Consider the following 22,967-nt stretch of genomic DNA (forward strand, 5'->3'; position numbering starts at 1 on the left):
AGTCTGAAACAAGCATGAATGCAAAATCATTCAAATGTGATGAGGATTGGAAAAAAGTCTTAGCATAAGGTGCTTAGTAACATGGTCACAGTATATTACTGTGGTTACCATCACTCTAGATCCTCCTGTTCACCAGTTCTGAGATCGTCTCATTACTTCCTTCTGTCGTCACTCACATCAACAAAGTCACAGAAGCCCTTGAAAAGAACTATCAGGTATTGTGAATCCACACATGTGGTACCAGCAAACAAGGACATTGTTTACCCCATATAATACTAGGCAACTTGTCTCTCTCCTGGCCTCTTACACTATTGAACCAAGTTTTTCAAAGATCCCTAATGGCTACTGCAAAAATGTTAAAGGGTTATACAAAGATTACAAAGACTGTAATGTATGATAAATCCCTCTCCTTAATTAAAAGGTATTTTGATGCTCTGTAGGTGAGAAGATATTAGCTAAGCCAGAGACAGCACAATGTTTGCTAGAAGTGTGGTAGCCAGGGAGAAGTTTGCACAGAGTAAGGTTCTGCTGCAGCTCTATGTTCAAGTAAATGTGAAAGGTGTCTGTTCTGAAGTTTCCTAAATGCTGCAACTTCTCTAAAACTGAGTAAATCTGTCTTCTAACCACCTTCCACTGTCCTACTCTGCAAATGAGGAACAAGCCTATCTATACCCCACAAGGAAGTTGGGAACATAAATTGGCAAAACATGAGCATTCATAATAAACAGCAATAAAAGTATGTAAATGCCTAGGAAAATTACTAATTTTGGTAAAATAGACCAGCCGGCAGCATAGTAGCCTTATCTTCTTACGATAGCACGTGGAGACAAAACACATCACAATTTTGACATTACACTGTACTACTTTCCATAGAAGCAATCAATCAATATTAGCAAATAAAACACTGAGAAATTCCACAGACTTATTTCTTCAGCTCCAAACCCGTATCCATTGATTTCTCTCGTGATTCACCGAAATAGCTTTTTTCAGCAAACATAGCAGAGCAATCAGCAATGTTTTTTTTTAGTGTTCCCTCTAAGATAGTACACATTAAAAATAAAGATTATTAAACGTGGGAGGGAATTGATGTAAAGGAAGAAGGTGGGTAAGTAAGAGCACAAGAAGCAAAGGTAAATAAAAAAAATAGAGTATCACAAATTGCTATTAAATGCAATGCCAAATTTTAAAATTTCTAAAAAGTACTTGCCACTCTGAAATGTTTGAAATTGCAAAATATAACAATATATAACAATATGCCTCTTAAACCTTTGAACAATATTAAGATTGAAGGATAGTATGAAGTGTCTTCATTCTTTCTGACAGATACATTATTTGTCTTCTATACAGAGAACATTTACAGATCTGACCCTTGCAAGACAGCTTGTACACCCATTGTGCAAAACTCGACAATGAGGAGAAAATGTTTTCTGACAAGTTGCATAAATGAGACCTATTTGTCTACAGATTGGTACATCGCAAGTATTACTGTCTGGGAACAGGTTTCTGTTAAATATAGAAGCAATATCAAACCCGCATTCTTACCAAAAGAGGGATTTCAAATTTAGTTTGGTATCCTTATATTCATCCCTGTCTGAATTAATAAATGAGAAACAAATAGGAAAGCGTCAGCATTATAATTTCTCTGAACACAAAGAATACATTTAAAATGTCAAAAGTAGTTCCACTGCAAGCCACCTGAGCTGAAATATACTTATTTATACATCACATAACTATCAGAAGTCCAAACATTCTATTACATCTTTACGACTGAATTCTAGAGATCCTCGAGATTTACCTGATATTACATGGAACTTCAAGAAAATTTTAACTGTAGATAAAATCTACAGTAAGTCTTTCCCAAAAGCTACCTTTTTTTTTTCCTCTCTCTCTAAAGCAGAGTCTTTTCTTCTACTCCCCTTACTTGTTTTCCCTCTTTTCCCTTTCAAATTCATCTATTAGAAACAAACTTTCACAAAATTTATTTTGTAGTATTTCTGGCCAAACTGAGAAAGACTTCATTTCTGGATTTTTAGTTTAGGTTGGCAGGCTTAAATTTGTGGAGCATTTTGCTATGTAATCTTATTGTCTGGAATAAAACATTTAAAGCATACCAATTCCAAGGTCATCGTTCTTAACCAGAAACTAGCCTCACGATCATAGCAGAAAATCCCACAAAATTTAAACCTTTTGACAAGAATCTACTACTCCCCCACCCCAAATAGGAGACTAACACATAGAATAAATGTGTGGTTGCTCTGGTGTATACTACATAAGGCAAGCATTAAGCTTACATGCATCTACATAGTAAACTGTAGTGAAAGTACAGGTATTCCCAAACTAGCCTTAAGCAATTTCATTCTGATGCCAGAAAGTCCACCTACAGCAGATTCTGGCTTGCTTTTTTATTAAAGATAGATGTAACCAAACTACGTCGTTTAAAAACTACCTTGAAAATGCCTGCATTATACTGCAGCCTGGTTTAGCTTTTAATTACTGATTTCAAGTTTTTCTTTTTCCTTTTTCTTTTTGTTTTGTTTTTGTTTTTAATACCACGGAAGTTCAAAACCTCTCCTAGAAGAAGGAAAAGGTCTTGTTTCACCAAGTAGTGAAACCAAGCAGTTTGCCATATTAGGTCCTCATTTATACATCAATAGAAAGATAACGAGCTAAGTGCATTCCTTAAAATAATGGCGTTATACCACAGGTAAATGTGTCCCATTACTTTTAAACACAGTCCACATGCTTTCTCCATGTATAGAAAGGTTGAGAGTCATATACTGAATGCCACTTCTGCAACTGAAGTACTTTCAAACAGTTAACCCAACATGCATAATCATCCAAGGTTGATAAAAAGCAAAACACTTTTGCAGTCTAGAAAATTTAGATGGCTGAAGTAAGAGTGAAAGGAATTCTGAGCAGGAGACACACTGTAGAGTCAACACCTCTGCATTTTGGGAAGAATACAAAAAGCACAATATTAAAACAGTCTTCGTTATCCATGAAACTTACAGCAAAAACCCACATTCTTTTCTGCTAAAGCAGTCTACAACACATTATCATTATGCACAGTTCACTTTGAGTCACGAGGAAAAGGACAGACACTGCTGGACCTCAGCCTGGGATCGCTGAGGAGAGTTGCTTTTATTCATTTGCTTGGGCATATAACAGTGGAGCGACTATAGTCAAGGATATCAGCATGCAGTAAGTCTCAGTCTTCCACCTCGTAATCTAGCAAGGTGTAGGGTTCTCCCTACTCTCATATAAGTCTAAATGAAAAGGTCACTTTGAACATCTGGCTGTAGTCCAAAGGGTGTTTAAGTCGGGAAAGGTGAAGAACTAAAAACCAAGGATTTAAGGATTTTAAATACAGACACACCCTAATAAAATGCCAAAGGCATTCCCCTTTACTCATCTTCAAGTCTCAGATTGAGTTCTTCGTAAAACTTTATCTGACAGAAGCTAAAGATATTTGTGTTTTCATGTTCTTTAATATAAGTTCCTAAAACCAACAAACACTGTAAAGGAAATAGCTGACCTCAAAAACTCATTACAGGGAAAAAGCTAGCATTTGAGCCAGGTTCTCATAGTTCATAAGGTAAGTGAACTTAAGGTATTTCCACGACTTCCAACAATAGGTGTACATCAGATCAAAACCCATACCTTCATTAAGCATCATCTACCAAGCAGAAATGAATACACTGCTGTTATCCCAAAGTAAAAAAAAGGTGGCGTTTCTTCTGAAGCCACTGAATTATAGATTGCTTTATAACATCAGTTTCTTCAGACTGTCATTGAACTGAGCCATTAGGAAAAAAAATAGCACCAGCCATTTCACTGCCATTAAAATAATACAGGATCTGACTTTTGTAGCTATTTGTACATCCATTTTTTGTGCTGCTGTATTAGTATTAAAATTGCTATTAAAGTGCATCTTGTTGGGTTTATGGGCCTGTTCTCAACTATAAAATTCTACCCCAGATTTTTTCAGTACTTTGCATCTGTCAGATTTCATGTGTGGACAGAAGAGTCCATGTCTTCATTACTGTCCTAGATAAAAAGGAATGTTATTTCACATCAAGCATCTTCTAAAGAGTCACTTATTTGTCATTTGGACCAAAAAAAAAATGTTGGCAATCAAGAATTTAAATATCTGGCCTTCCAATGGTGGAGTTTAATTAATGTGCAGAAAAGGGCCCTTCTAGCTAAAAAAAGACAAGTCTCATTAGACAAAATAATCTTTACCGCAGATCCCAGTTACTGACCCAAACGAGTAACTTCATGCAGATACTCCCTCCTACAAATAGTTTTTTACCCAGCCCGAAGGTTTAGGCATTTGCAACCACAAAAGCAGACAGGCAAAAAATCAGACCCTTAACCTCTTTTATGCCATGTGCATTTACTGAGCACTTGGTGCAGTCAGGCTTATTTCTGCAGAAGTAGTCTTCAGCATAGTATAAAAAAGTAACACATGCACCACCATCACATTACATCTACCCAAACCAAATGGTCCAAGGAAATAGAAAAGTGGATAAGCAAACACAAGCTTCAGGATAGTTTGTATCAAATTAATTTCACCTTTAGAAATTTAGTCCCTTTAACATTTTGTGGGCCTCAAAGCAGTGATTTTTACTCCTTCCATCTAAACACACTGTTAACTGGAAAAATATACCTTAATCTCGTTAGTTCTTTGGCACTACAAAGAAACTTGAAATATGATTAAAAAGTAATCATTAATATAGAAAAGCATCCATTTCAAGAATACAAACTTCCAGTAATTTAACATTTAGTTCACGCATGTGGTTTTAGACTATGCCAAGCTGTTATTTACATACAGCTCTGAAAATCAGAAATGACACAATCTTTAGAGCATAGCTGTGTATTCCTTTTTAACAATACTGTAAATTAAGAAAAGTAAATTAAGAAAAGTCAACATGCATGTTAACATCATTCAACTCATCAATTCATATTTGTTTACAATTAGTGTTGAAGACGTGCTGTGGTCTTCTGAAACTATAAAATCATGACATGATGCAAAGACAATAGCTTCACTGCGTGACAAAGAAAAAGCTGCTGTCCACTTCTGCATCAAGTACTGCACTCAGTGATTTCAACACCAAGGTTTTAAATAGCGATACTCTGCTTCTCTATAAACTTATGTAACAAAAACTCAAAATGGAAAACTTTCTGCCCCATGAAGCTGATGCTTTTCCTTAGCTAAGCATTTTACACAGCAGAATATTAGACCCTGCTTTTTTTCTAACACAATTGCTCCTGAAAACCTGCTATGTTTGGGTCCAACCAATGCATTAACCATATGTTCCCAAGAAATGCTAACTGCCAGACACAGAACTGTCTTCTGCTAGAGCAGATTAAAACATAATCTCTTTCCAGTAGATGGCATATTGATAGCACCGTATCATTTTTAAGCTTCTAACATGTGCTGTTGAAAAATTACTTCACGTTCTACTAAGGCAGTTAAAAATCAGGCAACTGATGGCAGCTGCTGACCAGGACAGTCCACTACCTCCAGACTTCTGTAAATCACCAGTACTACGGTAGAGTGCCAACATCCTTTTGAACATGGTGATCAATCTAGTATCAAAAGCAAAACTTCACATTACAGCACATACTATACTCAAGGGCAATTTTAAATGGAGTTTCTCACACTGATCATTTTCATCCCTCACTTTGATAAGAATACAAATCATCATGTGTCACTAAGTTATACTCTGAAGAATATATACAGTCCAGCTCATACTGTTCATAATTAGCACTCACATGACAACTTCAACTTCTTCATATTCAGTCCAACTTTTTTTTTCTTTTGGAGTGGGGGAACATGACTAAAATTGAAAAATTGAGCTACAAAACATGTTTTTATACAGAAAAATGTTTTCTCATAGAGATGAGAGGCACTTGTTTTGGGGTTTTACACTAGATGTCTTGTCCCAGTCAGTCCCCTGAACACTGAAGTCATTTATTTGGCATTTCACAAAACCTATAAAGTATAAAAAAATTATATTCATTTCTCACATCTCTTCACTAGATTTTAATCTGTACAAAACCCTGCAAGATGCAAACTCGCATTTGCAAAAAGTGGCTTGGTACCCCACCCACCCCCTTTTTTTAAATTGTGGCATAATTCAGAGAAGAATATACTTCTTTTAAGTGAGTAGAACTATTAATATGAATTCACAAGAAGTTTCACACTTGGCTGCTAGTGAATGTTTCCTTAAACTGCTTATTAAATCAGAAAGGAAAGTTATTGAATCACTGTATGTTACAATTCTCCTCTGAGTTTTATATTTCAAAGAGCATTGGAGTTGTTCATACTGACTGGCACTGCAGTCTTTAAATCACAAGTGTTACAGAAAACTTATACCCCTCCCCCCCCCCAGGGGAGTGAAATAATAAAATAACTGAAGCATTTTGATATCCTCACTTCTCCCTGCATTCAGGTCTTTTCCCACTCAGATTTTATAGTTATCACTTTCCTGGGTTCAAGTATGTACAGAGATGTGCTCCTGGTACACCTTACTTTGAGGTACTTAGCAGGCACTTTTTTTTCTAACCCTATAAACAATTAAGATCTGAAACATGAAGTGCTGGGGGGGGGGGGGGGGTGTTAGAGGACACTTTAAATAAGCATTCTACATTGTACAAGAAAAGACCAAGAATAAAGGAACACACAATTCCCTGAAAAACGTCTTTATCTTCTGATAATATGCTTTACAGACTTATAAGTTGATAGGGTGCTTATTATTAGCACAGCAGAGAAATACCATCCTTAAAATTAAGGCTTATTTTCTGAGAAGCAACTGGAATCTAAGCAGCCTGAACTGAGAACAGTGTCGTTAGGACATATCTACTCCACACCTGGCATTAACTCTTCATCTATGAATGAAACAATGAGATAGAGTGTTTTGGTGTTTTCTTCCCTTTGCCGAACAGGTTATATCCACAGCATAGAGAACATACCATCTCTGAGCAACTGTGCAATACGCATTATCTTATCAGAACACTGCATGGTCAGAACAGCTTTTATTTTTAGGCTGCAATAGATTTTCTTTGTATTTTCTCAGTGATATGTTATACTTGCACAGAAAGGAACACTTCTAGACTGCAGTAACTTTTTAACACGTTTCCTAGCATTGATATAATACTGCAACATCTCACCTGTATTTGACAGTAAAGAAGCTAAGCCCTAGGTCTCTGTTCAGATGCAAAAGCCTCAACTGAGATGAGATTGTTAAAGTACTTGTTTTTCTGCACTCAATAGGGGAAATGTTAACATGTTCTCAATTTCAGGTCTTTGGCTTCCTTATTGCCTGTGAAGCAGAGTATTTGCTATTGCTGCTGTATATATATGTGTGTGTGAGTATATAGATAGATACACACATACGATGCTTATATTTCTTAACTGTCTTCCTTCACCTCATGAGCTCTGGGTCAACTTATATTGGAGCAGCTCTTTTACATCATAAAAAGCCTAGAAAGGCCAAGTAAAAGATTCAGTATCCCTCAGAGGATCAGTAAAGGGAAAAATAAGAATCAAAAATGATAACTGCACTTTAAACTTACTACCCCAGTACAAGCTGAAATATGTATTATTTCTCTTGGGAATACTGAATCTAAAAGAATAAACAGCAAATAAAACGGGAGAACTATACACAAAATAGCTCTCTGTACTCACCTAGTGCTGAAGACTAGTGCAGGAAAAAGAGGCAGCAAGTAATAAGCACAGATGAATTTCATCCTGTAGCTCCGCTGTTTTGTTCCGTTCTCCACTAATCGCTCTTCACACTGTCTCTTACCCCCTCTCTTCTCCCAGCAGCTCCTGAGCCTTGCCTGAGGGAGCTGCCTGCCCGGCGTGTGAGGTCCGTGGCTCTGTGTAAGCAGACAGACCAACGGACCGACTAACGGAGGGAGCTCGGAGTGGGATTTGAGCTCCAGGAGTGATGTCACGAGGCAGCAAGCTGCTGCTGCAAGCCCACAGCCTGATCGCCTGTGATTATTCAACACGCTGGCTGCTCTAGTCTCGTCCTGAAGGATTTGTTACTACTCGCCGTTTAAGTGGCAGCCAGGGAGGGATGAGAACGCAGTGGCTAGCACTTTGTTTTAAGGTTGTAGTAGCAGAACAGATCTTAGGAATTCTTCCTGGAAGAAGAAAGAAAATGCAATTAAAGAAACACCTATATTTTATAATCAGAGTCTCCATTTGTTTGAAGTGAATCTGTACAAGATTCATGAGACAGAGGCAGGAATTGTTTGAAGTAGGTGTCAAGTTACAAATCAGCCTGCCAGACTAGATCTGGAAAGGTATCACTTCTGTGCAGTTACAGTTCACAAGTTAAATTTCCATTATATATTCATTCACTCCACTACCACATCAAGTTCAGAGAACACAAACAGCTTACAAAATTATATTTTGAAAACACTGATGTCATCTCTAAAACCCTTCAGCCACCAGAAACAATTCATAAGACTTTGAGAACATTTAAGACTTTTTTTCCCGCTTTGTCCGTTTTTACTTAATCTTGATTAAACAAATAAATAAATGACCTTGTTTGATAAAGATGCTTTCAGAATTTAAGTATTCCCTTCCCTGACACAAGTGAAGTTGGCGGGATGGCAAATCATACAAGAACACATCATTTAAACAAAAATCAACTTTCTACACGCTACAAAAAAACACACTGGTCTACAAGTGAACAAGATCTGATCATCGTAAGGGAGAGTTCTAGCTGTCTATGTGTTTTGGGGGTCATATGAAAGGCATCCAGAAACTACATTATACATCACTTGCATAAAAGTTTCCATAGCATAAGCTGGTGCGTCATTGCATTCAACTGTTTGAGGAGTAATTTGGGATTGTATCAAAGCAAAGTTTGACCCTTAATAAGGCACTTACATGGCATACAGACAGAATTAATAAATTAAATTACATACACTTCCTGATCAAATGAGAGCGAGAGAAAGAAAAGAAAAAGGCAACGTACATAACCAAAAAAAAAAGAATAAAATGATGTCTGACAACTTCTGTTTGTGTCCCAAGTATACTATTTTTTCCAGCACACCTAGCAGCAAGTTCTATTCAATCACATTAATTTAAATCAGCATTTATTGTTATTTTGATGCTACAATACCAGCATGAAAGAAACAGTCATGTTACCATGGATACTTATGGCAGAACAGTAAAAAGGTCATAAAAAGTGCAGTCAGCTTGTCGTTTTCTCTTCCAGAAAAAGCCAACCTTCCCAGGCTACTAGACACCTCTCAGGCACCTAAGAATGAGCAGCTAAAAGTTCTTCTATCCTTCCTTTATATGCAAACATATAGGGTGGAAGAAGAGGCAGGAGAAGGCAGTGGTACATCAAGAGAATCACAAGAGAATCATTTATGACTAAAGTTAAGCATGTTTAACACACATCATGGAATTTTGCAACTTAAGGAATTAATCTCAAATTTTGCCTCTTTTTGGGGGGTGAGGGGCAGACAGATCAATAGAGAGGCCTTTTGCAAAGTCTTGGTTTCTGCTCAGGGTTCTCACCATCCTTACAAGGAAGAGGAACTCAACATGAAGTTGGGTGACACCAGCTCAAGGAGTCTGGCAGCATCCAGATGTCACTTTACTGTTCTTCGCATAATTTCTCCACCTTCATCAGAACTGACTGAACTATTAGGAACTTATCATGCTTTCCAACACTGCTACTTTAGTCCTACTCACATGTGAATATCCTATGAAGATAATTTAAGAAAATAATGCTGCAGCTCAGTTTCAGCCTATGAACACCTCAGACTCAGTGTGAAGGTATTTCCAGCAAATTTTCCCATCTGAGGTCATGATATGGGAATGGGGAATCTCAGTCCGCTTAGGCACAGCCTGTACACAACCAGACTATTAAATCGCAGCAGCAGCTAACCCAGGATTACAGCAACTGCAACCCTAATATGCTCAGATGAAGTTGTATTACTCTTAAGGGAAATGCTCAGTGGTGAATGGAGGTAGGATATAAGAAAAGCTGGAGTTTTAGAGGCAAACTTCTTCTACAATTAAGGACAAGACACTTAATCTTAAATGCTACTGTTGTCAGACTTGATTGTGCTCAAGCTGTTCACCTGAAGACGCATAAAAAGACAACCTTTTAGCCCTCCAGTACAACTAAATAACCCAGATCCTGAGCTTCAGAGATTTTGTTGTTGTTATTTTTTCTAGAGGAGATCTATCTTAACAGCATGAGGTACACCTTAAGAAAATAATCATTTATATAAAAAATGAGAACTATAGAATTTCTTGGCTTTACAAAGTCTATTTGTTTGGTGCTATGCGTACTTAAAGGTGGGAAATCACATTGACACATAACAAACTTCAAAGAGCTTTGATAGAAACTTTCCATATAAAAACATTACACACACAATTTAAAAATATTTTATTTTCTCTCACAATTAAATTTTTCCCCTTTTTGGTTAAATTTATTGACAGTCTTATTGAATATATAATCACTCTCCTAGAATAGCAAGAAGAATTAAGGTGATTATATATGTTCTTGTACGAATACCTACACATTAAATATATAAAAGAATAAAACAATGGGACAATTATTACGAAACTGAAAAATTATACATTTCCTTAGAAGTGCCAAGTAGTCATCACACAGACTCTTGCAAGTTTGGCTAAATACACTGATAATATGGGAAGATCGTAACCTGTTTTAGGGAGAGAAATCTTCTCTCTTCCTTTGAATAATATAGTACACGCTTACGTTTGCCAGAACAGAAAAACATTCACTTATGCCTTTTTTTTTTTTCTTTTAAATAAAGTAACTATTTTAGCAGGGGTTCCAATTTTACTTTCATTCTTTGGAAATAGCAGTAAGAAAAAAGAAAGAATCATGAAGTAATGGCATATGTGATTCAGTTATCTTGAATGCATATGTGCTGATAGAAATTTCTATAAATGCACTTAATGAAGCAGCCCATTAACATATCTTGTTGTACAACAACAAAATTGTCAATGTGGAAGTCTTCACAAGACTTTACACCGAATATTTTCAGAAGAATAAAGGCACGACACTTCGGAAAATATAATACATTTAATTTCAGTATGCTTTTAGGATCATTATTATTAGTGAAAGACTATGAACTGAAGCAAAGCTTCGGGCAGAGCTCAATCATCCCAATATCATGGCCAGTACTCTATTAAGCAGACTCTATTATGATTTAGATGCTATATCACTACTGCAGTGCAGAGAATGCCAGATTTTATTTTATGTTTGTATACAAACATAGATACATGAATGCACACACACATCTATTTTTGTTGAACTGTAGCATCATTATAGATAACTAGAACAGTAACTTGATATACTTTTATAGTAAGACATAGAACTGCAATATGTTGGATAAATACTAGACACTGAGTTCCCAAGTAATAACAATCTTTGAAGTCTGATAAATGGCAAGTTAAATAACAGGAAATTTAAATAACAGGAAATAGAAAAGCGGGCAACAATACTTAAGGGTAGTTGTTATGAGCTAGGTAATGGACATATCGCAGACCTCAGGGATGCAAAATAGCTACCAGTGTAATTCTGAGACGGTAATGCTTGTTAAGCAGGAGCAGAAGGGACAAGACCTACAGGAGCCAGTTTCTCTTCTTTGCTGACAACTGAGAAAGCAACTGTCTCCTCTTTATGTTACACTGCCGCACGCACAGCCTTATTAGAAGGTTGGTTAACATCACCAACGGGAGTTTGTCTCTCTCTCTGCCCCTTATGTTAGTAGTTCCTAAATCAGGTACATTTTGTATGTTTTTGAAAAATATCTCAGGAGCACTGACCTTTGTAGATTAGCGATCCAGAATCTTGCTTGTAAGAACTCCTCCTCCTGTAAAGATGGAAGAGTAGGAGCCAGTAAATGTAAACCAGTCTAAAACACTTGAATAATAATAGTAATAAGACAATCTTATTTTTACAACTTTTTATCCTGTTTTTCCGACTCCACCTTCTCATTCTTCCCTTACCTAGTAGACTGAGTTTCTGCCTTTGGAAATACTCCTTGATTTAACTGAACTCTCAGTACGTGTGCTAAGATGCTGAAGAGCAAACTGTTCTTACCAAAACAGAAAGGTAAAGGTCTTAGGTGAAATATTGGAAAGTACTTGGGCCCAGTATTTCATATCCACTTGCATAAACACAAGCAGCATAAACACATACATCAACTGCATGCATTAATTGTATTAATGCTCTTGTGACTGAGACCTGACGTATTAGCAAAAATGACTTTGTGAGATAATAGGTTTGGAGTGACTGACTCACAGCTAAAATTTCAACACATGCTTTCATAAATACTGTAGGAATCCCCTTGTTCTGAATGGTGCCTCATGAGTTGTCTGCATGGGAAAGGAAGGCACATGAGTGACAAAAGTGGGTAAAACATGGGCAAGTTTCCACCAGTTTCTTAAGACCACCTTCAATTGCATGTAAAAGTATGTGTTTCAGGTGAGACAGGATATTTATTATTACTCTTACAAGCACACACATGGAATAGTAAGTATTCAGAATCAAAACTAATTCATGAGACTTGCACAAGCATCTTTAGAGGAAGCCTGATATGTCATCACGTTTTTTTTTAAGTATTAAATTTAATTTTCCAGTAAGAAGCTTAAATACCATCCTATAAAAAAATAGCAAGTTAGAAATATGAACTCAGAATTCATTGAAACTTCATCTGTATTCAGCTAAACGAAAGATGCAAGTGCCCAAGAAGTGTGCCTAACTTTAGTACCAAAAAAGAAAAATGCCCTGACTATCACTGTTGGAATAATAGCTTAAATTTCAGAGTTCAGAAATGGCTGCTGCCAAAGTCATTTTGAAGGTCATTTAAACTTCTAAAATATTTTCAAGGTAGCTCCTCGCTGTTAGCTAAGAACCAGTCGATTCAGAAGTTCATTAAAATAATAAAATAAATACATTTAACTTCATAATTACCCTTGCTTTGAGCAGGCTAGATTTTCAGCTCAAGTTATCCCATGCACCTTTAGCAAATCCATGCAGCCCACTGGGGTCTGCTGTTGAAATGCAGAGAAACAAGTAATTTCACAGGTGTGTGATTATTGAAAAAAGTTTTTGATTTCATTCTGTTAAACTTCTTTATCCACTGTCCAAAACAGCACTGATTATATATTACATACTTAACATATCTTGGCTGCCTAGCTTTATTACACATGGAAAGCCTACATTTTATGTAATATTACAACTGCAGTAATTCTGGAAGTGACAGCAAGACTTGATCCAACCACTACTTATGGCCAAAAGTTCTAGGATTTCAGAAGGTAGGAAACAAGAGCAAAGCCAACTTAGTAAGGAATTTCTCGACTTCTCTTTCTTGACCACTGAGTCAGCAGTGCTGAATCACTTCACTATAAGTTTAGTTTACATGTGCTAGAGAGAAGGGAGGAATTGGGAGGAATTGAAAGAAAACAGTAATAGGAAAATCCAGTCTTCTTTACTTCTTGATGTGTAAGTTGTACAAGTTTAAGAACTAGATAAGCCCTCAACATATACAAATAACCTGTAGTGCACTATTTAGTATTAAGAAAAACTAAAAGTTTTTTTGTGTGTGTGTGTGTTTGGAAGTCTGTGAAGCAGAAGCTGTTATAACAGCCCCTCACATACCTAAAACAGGTTATCCCTATAACATGGAGATGCTGTCACTTGTGTTACTCAGACAACATATTATCAAGCACACCAAGTCCAAGGTTTCACCAAGCCTTCTCATTTTATTACTAGACTAGTTGAAATCTAAATCACAAAATCTACCAGGTTCACCAACGTCAGAAAAAAACGAGTTAAGACATCTTCAGAAACAGTGTTTCAAGGCAGCAGTTGTTTCCTTCAGAACTTACTTTTTTTTTTTTGTCAGCATCTCAGAGATGGGGTTTGCTTATATCCACCAGATACCTTGGGGCAAATCTGCCATCTCATACCAAAATTGAATGCGGTTGAAGTCAACATGCATTATACGCCGAAGGTAGAAAGAATACGTGCATACAAAGGCAATACGACAATTCACACACAAGCAGTTAAAGAATTATTTATTGTTTAAATCTGAAATAATCCCTTGCTTAATACATAATGTTAAGTTGCTTAAGTCTGACTTCTGTAAAACAAAAGATACTGGTAATCCTCCCAGACAAAATTAAAATCAATTCTCAAAAAAAGATTTTTTTCCATTTGTGAGACTAATTGGGTTAAAAGCTGAAAAGGCTAGGCAACAATAGCTTAATAGTATTTTCAGCAAAATAAGCCAATAACAACAAGTTTCAGTCACATCTGAGTAGCCCTGAAAGGTTCAGGAATCATTCCTACTTCTTCCACAATGGATGGACTTACTCTGGGTGTAAGGTTCAACATACGTCAGAAGCATGCTAAAACTTGCTGTAAGAACTTGTTAATTTTTTTTCAAATTTTTTTTTTTTTAATTTTATTATTTTTCAAGTCTGAGTTCAAGAGGACTTCTCTAATGCATATTTGGTCTGACCTTGTGTGAGAACAGAACAGTTTTTACAATGTAAGAAACGTGTTGTTTTTTTTGTTTGTTTGTTTTTAAGAATTCTCTTCTTAAGCTGAATATATCATACTTAGTTCAGTGGAGCATCAAGTAGTTTATCATCAATTCATTACAGCATCACAAAGTTTTCTTTCAGAAATTAAGGCACTGAATAAAGAACACTAAAAAAGCTAAACCAATATTTTTTCTCAAAGTATTTTTAGTCATTTCAAACGTGCTTGCTGTTTCCCCTCTCAATTTAAAACATTAAAGGCTGGCGGGCACCCATACTTACATATACGACAGATCTCCTCTCCTAGTACTGTATTTGAATCCTAACTCACCACCAGTTATAAATAAATAAATAAAAAAGTGTTTAGAAAGAAATTAAATCCAATTATTGTAAAGTATTTGGCCTTCTACGGTTCTAATGAGATTGAACGTGAGCCAAGAGAATTATTACAACTAAGTCAATAGGCTATTTCAGTGTTGAATTTGACAAATATCCCAACGATCCAAATATCAGAGTTGATATCCACGCTACTGAGACACATATGCCCACAGTACTTAAGCATTTTTGATAAATTAATATATAATTAGAGCACCGTTGACCTTTTAGGAACCTATGGTGTGAAATAACTTGAGTCATTTTTGGGGCAGGGGGGAGGGAATCACAGAGAAGCTACGACTGATAAGCTCCTCAACAGGAATCCCATGTTACACTAAGTATTTATGACTTCGTGCTACATACCATCATGAGTAATCTCAACAGAAAGTATAACTGGAGATTTAGATAATGTGCAGTATAATTACTGTTAGTGTAGAAAAAATGCATAAACAGTACCTTTATTGTGTCAACCTGCAACTGTTATAGCTATTTATGGTGCTCATAAATATGCTTTCCAGTTTGTTCTATATTTTGCTTGCTTTACTCTATTGTTTCACAATAAACAAGTAGTTACAGCGCTTTTATGCCCAAAAGAGGATACCATAAGAGACTGTGAGCAGAGGACAATGTTCCATGTTATCTTCAGAGTTGTACTAGAACATGCTGCATGATCTCATTTGTACCAGCGATATACACAGGCGCCTTTCCATACCCTCTCCTTAGCAAGTCTGCATAGCTTTTCACAATAAAGCAGAAGTAGTGTAAGGCTCTAGCACATAACTGGATTTCCTTGAAAAAAATAAAGAGAAATTCTTAATATTTCCAACTGTTTTCTGTTATATCCTATGAAATAAATAGTTCTTGAAAAGCTAAGAAAAGTGCAGCTCTAAATCAACCTTTATTAGATATGACATGCATTAGAATTATATTATCAAGATCGTATCAATATGCCATAAATATAGAATTAATGGGAATTCAGAGAAAATTGCTGCATTACATCAACAGCAAGATTGTCACACTAATATTATAATTGCATAGTTAGAAACTCTTGCAGGTCTCTGCATTATAACAGAACAATTGCACCATTTTTTCAACACAAAGTAAATGCCATCTGAAGCAGTTATATCAGACTATCACATCATTAAATATATTTATTGTACTAATTGTACATACATTTAATGCACATATCATTCAGCATCTAAAACTTACACAGTCCATACAAATGTATGGTAATGAACAGCATAAAGAATCAGTCAAGCAGACCAAACGAGTATGACAGGGACATTTTTGTTCGATCTACCTGAAAAAAATTGGATATTAAGTCATTGCATTTGCCTCCCTGTGCAGTACTGGAAACCACAGTAGGAAAACAGCATCTGTACTTCTCTGTAGCCATCTGTGATCCTATCTACAGTGAAAACTGAAAAAGACAACGAAAATATAAGCTCAGAACAAAGATACTGAGCTCATGAAAACCTTAATGGTTCCACTGAATTCAGCTAAATCACTGTTTTCTCAGAATCTGACCTAAAAGGTTTCGTAACACAGGAATTCTTCTTCTTTACTCATTTATAGTTTCAAATTAAAACCTGTAGGTATATTGAATTAGACATCTACTTAAAAATACCAGGCATATTTTAAAAGTACTAATACAAAACCAAGTTGAACACTTGATTAATTACGGTGTCACTACCTTTTAATTTCAATTAGCATTATTGAGACCGTTTAGTAATTTTCCACTGAATTATTCAACACCAACAAAAAAAAAGATGTAGGCGTGGGGGGGGGGGGGGAATAAGTAGTCTAAAAATTATTTTAGAAAGCTTTTTATTTAGTTTACATTTTCCAAAGAAAAAAACAAAAAACACTGCAGAAAAACATTTACTTAAACCAACGCCCCAAAAAAAAACATTTTACTTAAACCAACCCAAAATAACTTGGGACTTCAATTCTTTCATGAGTGTTACTGTTCACATTTGAATAGATATCGAGAAGGGTTTGTTTGGGTTTTATTTTGGCTTTTTAATACAGTACTAGGTTACAAAGCTTTGAGTCTAATTCTGGTTTCCAACCCTTAATCTATATGAAAGAAGAATCAGCTATCAAGCTGCAATCTCATTAATGACAGTGTATGAGTTAATGCGCCTTAGTTAAAAACAAAAATGAAGTCCTGACAATCTAGAGAATGACTAACAAGTTTATATTCAGTATCAATCCCCCCCCCCAAAAAAAAGACATTACTCAGTGAATGCAAATGTTTAATTGAATTAATCAAGTTGATAAAAGAGGTTTAACATATTTCCATATCTTCAGTGAGCCTTAAACATCTGTCTAGAAAGTTGATAGATGATACCCTGTTTCGCTTGTTACATTTCAGCTAGAGCATGATGCAGTCCTACACAGATATTGCAATAGACCTTTAGGTAGTCACCAAAAACAAAGTAGGTAATTATTAGAGTGATTAAATAGTTTTTGAAAGGCTAGGAAAATATAAATCCTGATACCTTTACGATTCTCAAATAGTTTTCACCTAAGATTGATTAAAAAAATGCCTTATCTTAGTCAAGAACTAAGGAATAACAGTAATCCATTTGTGCTGTTTAGGTTTCACAATTCCTGTCGTCATTTGCCATTCTGCAAAGCATTTATACTCAAAAGGTGCACTGTAGGAGCCAAAATAGAACAAACTAATGCAACACCCCAAATGTAAAAAAAAAAAAAAAAAAAAAAAACTTCACATAAATCTAAGTTTTGATGGCACCAAGAGAAAATAATGCTCAAAAAACTTGTTTTTTTCTCATTTACTCCAGCATTCCTGACTTTCAAATCAAAACCAAAGTCATAGTATTTCTAATTAATTACCTTACAACAATTTCTTCATCTTTAAACAATACAAACCAACAAAAACTACATTTCAGAGCTGTGGCATCTAAGATTACTTTTTCATGTCATTTCTACATTTCATAAAATGCACCATTTTATCATTGCTAAGAACCTGGTCAAGCCTAGGATGTACCATATGTCACCCAAGATGTCTTATCAATTAGACTTTGATTCAATTTATATATTTTGGCCCAGTCCAGATCAAGTTGCAATCCTTAAGCTCTGTTTCTTTCTCTAGCTCACCTTGCAACCAAAGTGATAAGGTAAGAGGTTTGAACATGCTTCCAAAACATAGTCCACACTTTCTTTAGATGAAACAGGATGTAAAATTATGTTCACATAAATACAAAAGCTGTTAAAACTGCAAAGTAATCATTTTAAAAGAAGAGTGAATCAGCCTGTTTTTAAGATAACTGAAAAACCTAAAAGACTGATAGGGAGGAACATACTGAAAAAGGCAAACGAGCCCTCTTCTGCCACGTGAAGACTGCTGCAGGGCAGAAGGGAAATGCACTCACAAGTGTGAAAAAACCATCTCATGCATGGTCATTTTGGAAAAGTTTAAACAAGAGGTGTAGGCAAGATACCTCAAGACAGAGTTCAGACATCTCCAAAATCTTATTGAAATTCCCATGCTTAAATGGATGTTAAAATGACTGTAACACTAAAACCCTGTGTAACCAACTAGATAGATATATAGACCATTCTGTTATTTTCTTCAAGACAGATATATTTTCTATTTACAGGAACAAACTTTTTGCTTTATTATTTCCATTCATAATTAAAAGTCAACGCTCATTCATGCACTGTCCTTATAGATATTCTAAAATCTGGAAAAAATATTCACACGTGAATCCCTTAAGAGTAACACAAGCACACAACACCTATCATCGCAACAGATCCTCTGTCTACTCCCATATTTCCTCCCTAACCTAGTTTTCTATTAGGGAAAGTAAAAGGAAAATAGACCAGCATTAAGATGGAAAGCTATGCTGGAGAAACCAATAATGACACAAGGGACCGTATCAGGGCACACATCTAAAAGAAAAGCTCCAAACAGTCACCTTATTGCTGGGTGGATCATTGCTTTCTCTCAAGGAACATCAATTCTTGCAACAGCCTGTATGTCTAACAACTATTCTAGTTTTATTACCACTGGTTAGAAGGTTGGAGAAGGGATATGATTTTTTTTATCATAGCAAAACTGGGTCACAATGAGCTCATGCAAAGGTCGACATTGAAGAACAGCGTGCAAAATGGTTTCTATCTATGTAACTATGCAGTTTTCCAATTCCGTTTTTTAACCACAGTAGGTTCTGTGGAAAAGTCATTTATTTGAACTCTGCATGAGGTAGGCTGATGTGGTCCACACTTGCATTTCAATAAAGACCTGCAGAAAAAGCACTTTACAGTGTAATTCGCTAGGAAAAGCAAGTCTTCATTGTGGCCTAAGCGAAGTAAAACAATACCTTGACCTACAGTACCTACCATGATACAGAACGCTACCCTCTAATGGCACTTGAATTGTTTAAGCTCCCTTTGTCTGGCATGAAGACTGAGCACATTCATACAGTACCTCGTAGGTGATAATACATTGCTCAGCCCACTGATAGTGAGCTTCCTAAAGTTCTGCTTAAAGACACATTTCAGATTCTGCACACATTAAACGTGAGATACGACTATGAAATTATGTATTTAGAACTATCTTTTCCTGTATTTTCAACTAAATTTGTAGTTATATTCAATTTTCAAGGTTAGCTTCACTGAAAACATACACCACCAAATCCAAAGCATTTCTCTGGTAGTTCTAACGCTCTATCTTTACGAGGTTATATTCCGAGTCTCTCAGAAGACAAACCTCTCTGCACTTAAAGCAGCATATCTTTTCATAGTTTTAAGTAAGTGACCGAGAGATTATCTTGACTATTGCTTGTAGCCAAGGTACCCAGCAGAAGGTTGACCTACAGTAAATGACTTAAATAGGAAAATTAAATTAAGGAAAGGAGAAAAAACAATAACAAGGTAAACGGCTTTGTTGTTGTTCTACAAATAGGAGAACACATGATCTACATATTAATTTAGACACATTTCTGCTTACTCTTCAGACTTGTACTTGTCTATGATGAAAGGTATAGCAAGATTTTTTATTTTTTTTTTAAGCCACAGTTAAGGAATTAGTGGACTGAGACTCTTGGAGGATAAGGATGAAGTATGTTGCTATAGCCTTCATATTAATATCATGTTGCTATAGCCTTCAAATTAAACACCACAATCCTCGTGTCCCTTTCCAAACTAGCAGATTTGCAGCTAGGTTGCCATCACAATAGGCTGTTGGGTTGTGGTTTTTTTTTTTTTTTTGACTCTCCAGAAGGTGAGCCCATTATCAATATAAGTCAAATTGAAGTATGAAGCAATACATTAATATGGAGTGTTGTCCAATATAGAATTAAGAAGCCACAAAGGGAGGTTATATGTTAGAAATGGTAAACAAAGAATTATTATCAATTCATACTGTACGGAGACCTTCTTGGCTATTGACTTTTATCTGTAACAGAACAGGTGTGACAAAGATTAACTCAATACATTATTAGAGCATTCCTAGTGATGTTTGTTATTTATCTAGGCCAAGCCAGGACATTTTAGATGGTTACCCTCTACAGTGTATTAAATCAAGTCTTAGCTTATGAAGAACCATTGTTTGATTTTTTTATACAATCCTTGAGTTAATCACTTTTCTTTAGCTACTGAAGATTCATGTGCAAAACACTTTTTAAAAAATCTGACAATTAAAAGGTTTATAAACAGTAGGAATAACTTCAGAAAGTACTGTATACCTGCAAAATGCAAGTTAATACTTCGTGGTTTCCTTTAGTTTACTCAGTCCTATAAGAAATTTGATAACTTATTCCATATTAAGCTTTCACATATTTTCTTTGATCTTTATATTCTCATACTAAATGACCTTTATTGTTAGATAGTTCAAGATTTTGCTATTGTAGTTTTTTTAACTGGGCTTCATTCCATCAGATTTTAACAGAAAGAATAGGTTTTCCAGATTACAAACCAGGCATATAATTATCTTTAATTACACAATCTGTCAGAGGACTGTAAGCTACCACATGAAGCCCACCAAAAGGTTAATGTGATAGCAGACTACATGATCAAGAACCATAACGTATAGGATTTAGGGAAGTAAACTTCCCATTTTGTGTTTGTCATCATCGAGAGAAGATACCTTCCTTTACCAAAATCTTTCTAATATCCCTATACTAACCTTTAAACTCTTTAATACTTCAACTTCTTACCCTTGGCATCCTTCCACAAAGTGAACTACTCAGCCTGCTGCAGAATCTTGAACAGTGCTGAATACAAGAGTCTTAAAACCACATTTCTATAGTTAGAAATTATACTATGTTATTATTACACATTCAATAACACATTATTGTTTCTCCCCAACCTTGCTCAAACCTTTACAGCCATAATTTCAGGTGGCTTGACTGAGCCTGATTGCAGAAATGTTCTGAAGCAAGATAAGATTAGATACCTTAGGTAACTGTGGTGGGTTTAATTTAACTGGAGACAAACCACTCATTCCACTTCAATTATTTAAATTACTCATACTAGGAGTAATTACAATGCCTGATAAACCAAACAACTGAACCCTTATCTTAGTGCTATTCTAACTTACAGGAGCATTTAATTCCACTCCAATAAAATTGAACATTTGTACATTTATTTTTATTTAGGAAACGAAAAATATACCAATGCATACATAAAATAAACCAAGCTCCATTGGAAGCTCTTTGATCTCCTGAGCTGTTAGACTTTCTGAAACTTGGAAATCCCCATATAATGACGAGTGATCTAGAACTTAGCAAAGAACATACGCAGAACATCAATAAATATGGCTTAGAGTACAACCCTTTGGAGTTTAGGTTTGATATCCCTGAATACTTTCATCCAGCCTAAAAGTGCTTTCTGAAACCACTCATCCATTTTGTTGGACTTTCTAATTTTTAAAAATCTATTTTCCATCTTAGGCAGTAATACCTTGTTGGATTCAGGTACTCAGGATGCCTTGCACTACAGCTCTTGCTAGAAGCAGACAAGGCTGAGTAAGTGCCAAATACACTAAGCAACTGGCAGGATTATGCCATTTATCAGACTCATGAAGAATCACCAGTCTCTCTTGGTAATAATAAGAGTAACATCTTTTTGAAAAATTAAAAGTTACTTGTTGGGGGATGGATAACAAAAAACTTGGAGAAAGAAATGAGATGAAAAAAAAAAGTCCATAAAGCTGTGGAGAAGACCAGTCACCTGAAAACAAACATTTTCAAACTAAATAGTCAAAATCTTAGCCCTTTTTGTCTTCAGGTAGTAAGCTCTGTATAGAAACGTAGATTGAAAAAATAGAATTTTATTTGAACTTTATACAAGGTGATACTGCTTATAGTTTTCGTACAGCCTGGCAATATACCTTTCAAATCCAATTGGCATGTTACTGATGATATACTGTGTATGTGACATATATATATATTTGCCTTTCTTTAGCCATTCTCCTTTTGGGGCATTCATATTCTTCAGCCATATAGCAGCTCTATTTGTGATTCTTGCTGCTCTCAAATCAGCAGGTGGTGATGAATAAACACTGCTGCATAACTTCCTTAGAAGTGGCATAGGTCTCTAGTCAGCTGCATAAAAATCTCATTTTAAGTAGTAAATAATTGTAAATCATCTGAATAATTGACAGATGTTTTTCATGTAACTATACTATCAGGTTAACAGAAATGTGGTCTTTGCAAGCCTGAAAACTGTAACAGGATTAAAAAAATATATAGATATTACAGCATACAGTTAGAAACGTACTCAGTCTCAAAAATGAACTAAGGTGATATGCTTCAGAGCTTTGTTTTTGCATATATTCTCAGAGCTACAAACTAGAAAAAAATATTATACCAGATTTACAAAAACAACTTTTATATAGTTGCCTTTTTTTTTTTTTTTTGGTATTTCATAGGAGTAACTCGATAACTGCTATTCAGGATTCTGACAGGCAGGTTAATTTCAGATAATAGCTAATTTCCTTTCTGAGGCTTACAGTTTATGTCTAAATAAAACAAACTTGAAAACTTTTATTTATTTC

At 35.6% G+C, this 22,967-nt stretch overlaps 1 protein-coding gene across 9 annotated transcripts in view; it reads right to left on the minus strand.

Moving 5' to 3' along the window:
- Positions 1–22,967, minus strand: part of LUZP2 (leucine zipper protein 2) — a 344,690-nt gene that overhangs the window by 182,891 nt on the left and 138,832 nt on the right. For all 9 annotated transcript variants that reach the window (XR_014584989.1, XR_014584990.1, XM_083838037.1 and 6 more), the window contains 2 exons: positions 11,840–11,886; positions 7,694–8,157 (listed from right to left, as the gene is read on the minus strand). Coding sequence is in view for 7 of the 9 variants with exons in the window: in XM_083838037.1 (XP_083694163.1) it covers positions 7,694–7,755 (62 nt within the window). In the remaining 2 variants the exon portion in view is untranslated. The remainder of the gene's footprint in view (positions 1–7,693; positions 8,158–11,839; positions 11,887–22,967) is intronic.

Source organism: Anser anser, assembly GCF_964211835.1.
Source record: "Anser anser genome assembly, chromosome: 5".
Taxonomy (NCBI): Eukaryota; Metazoa; Chordata; class Aves; order Anseriformes; family Anatidae; genus Anser; species Anser anser.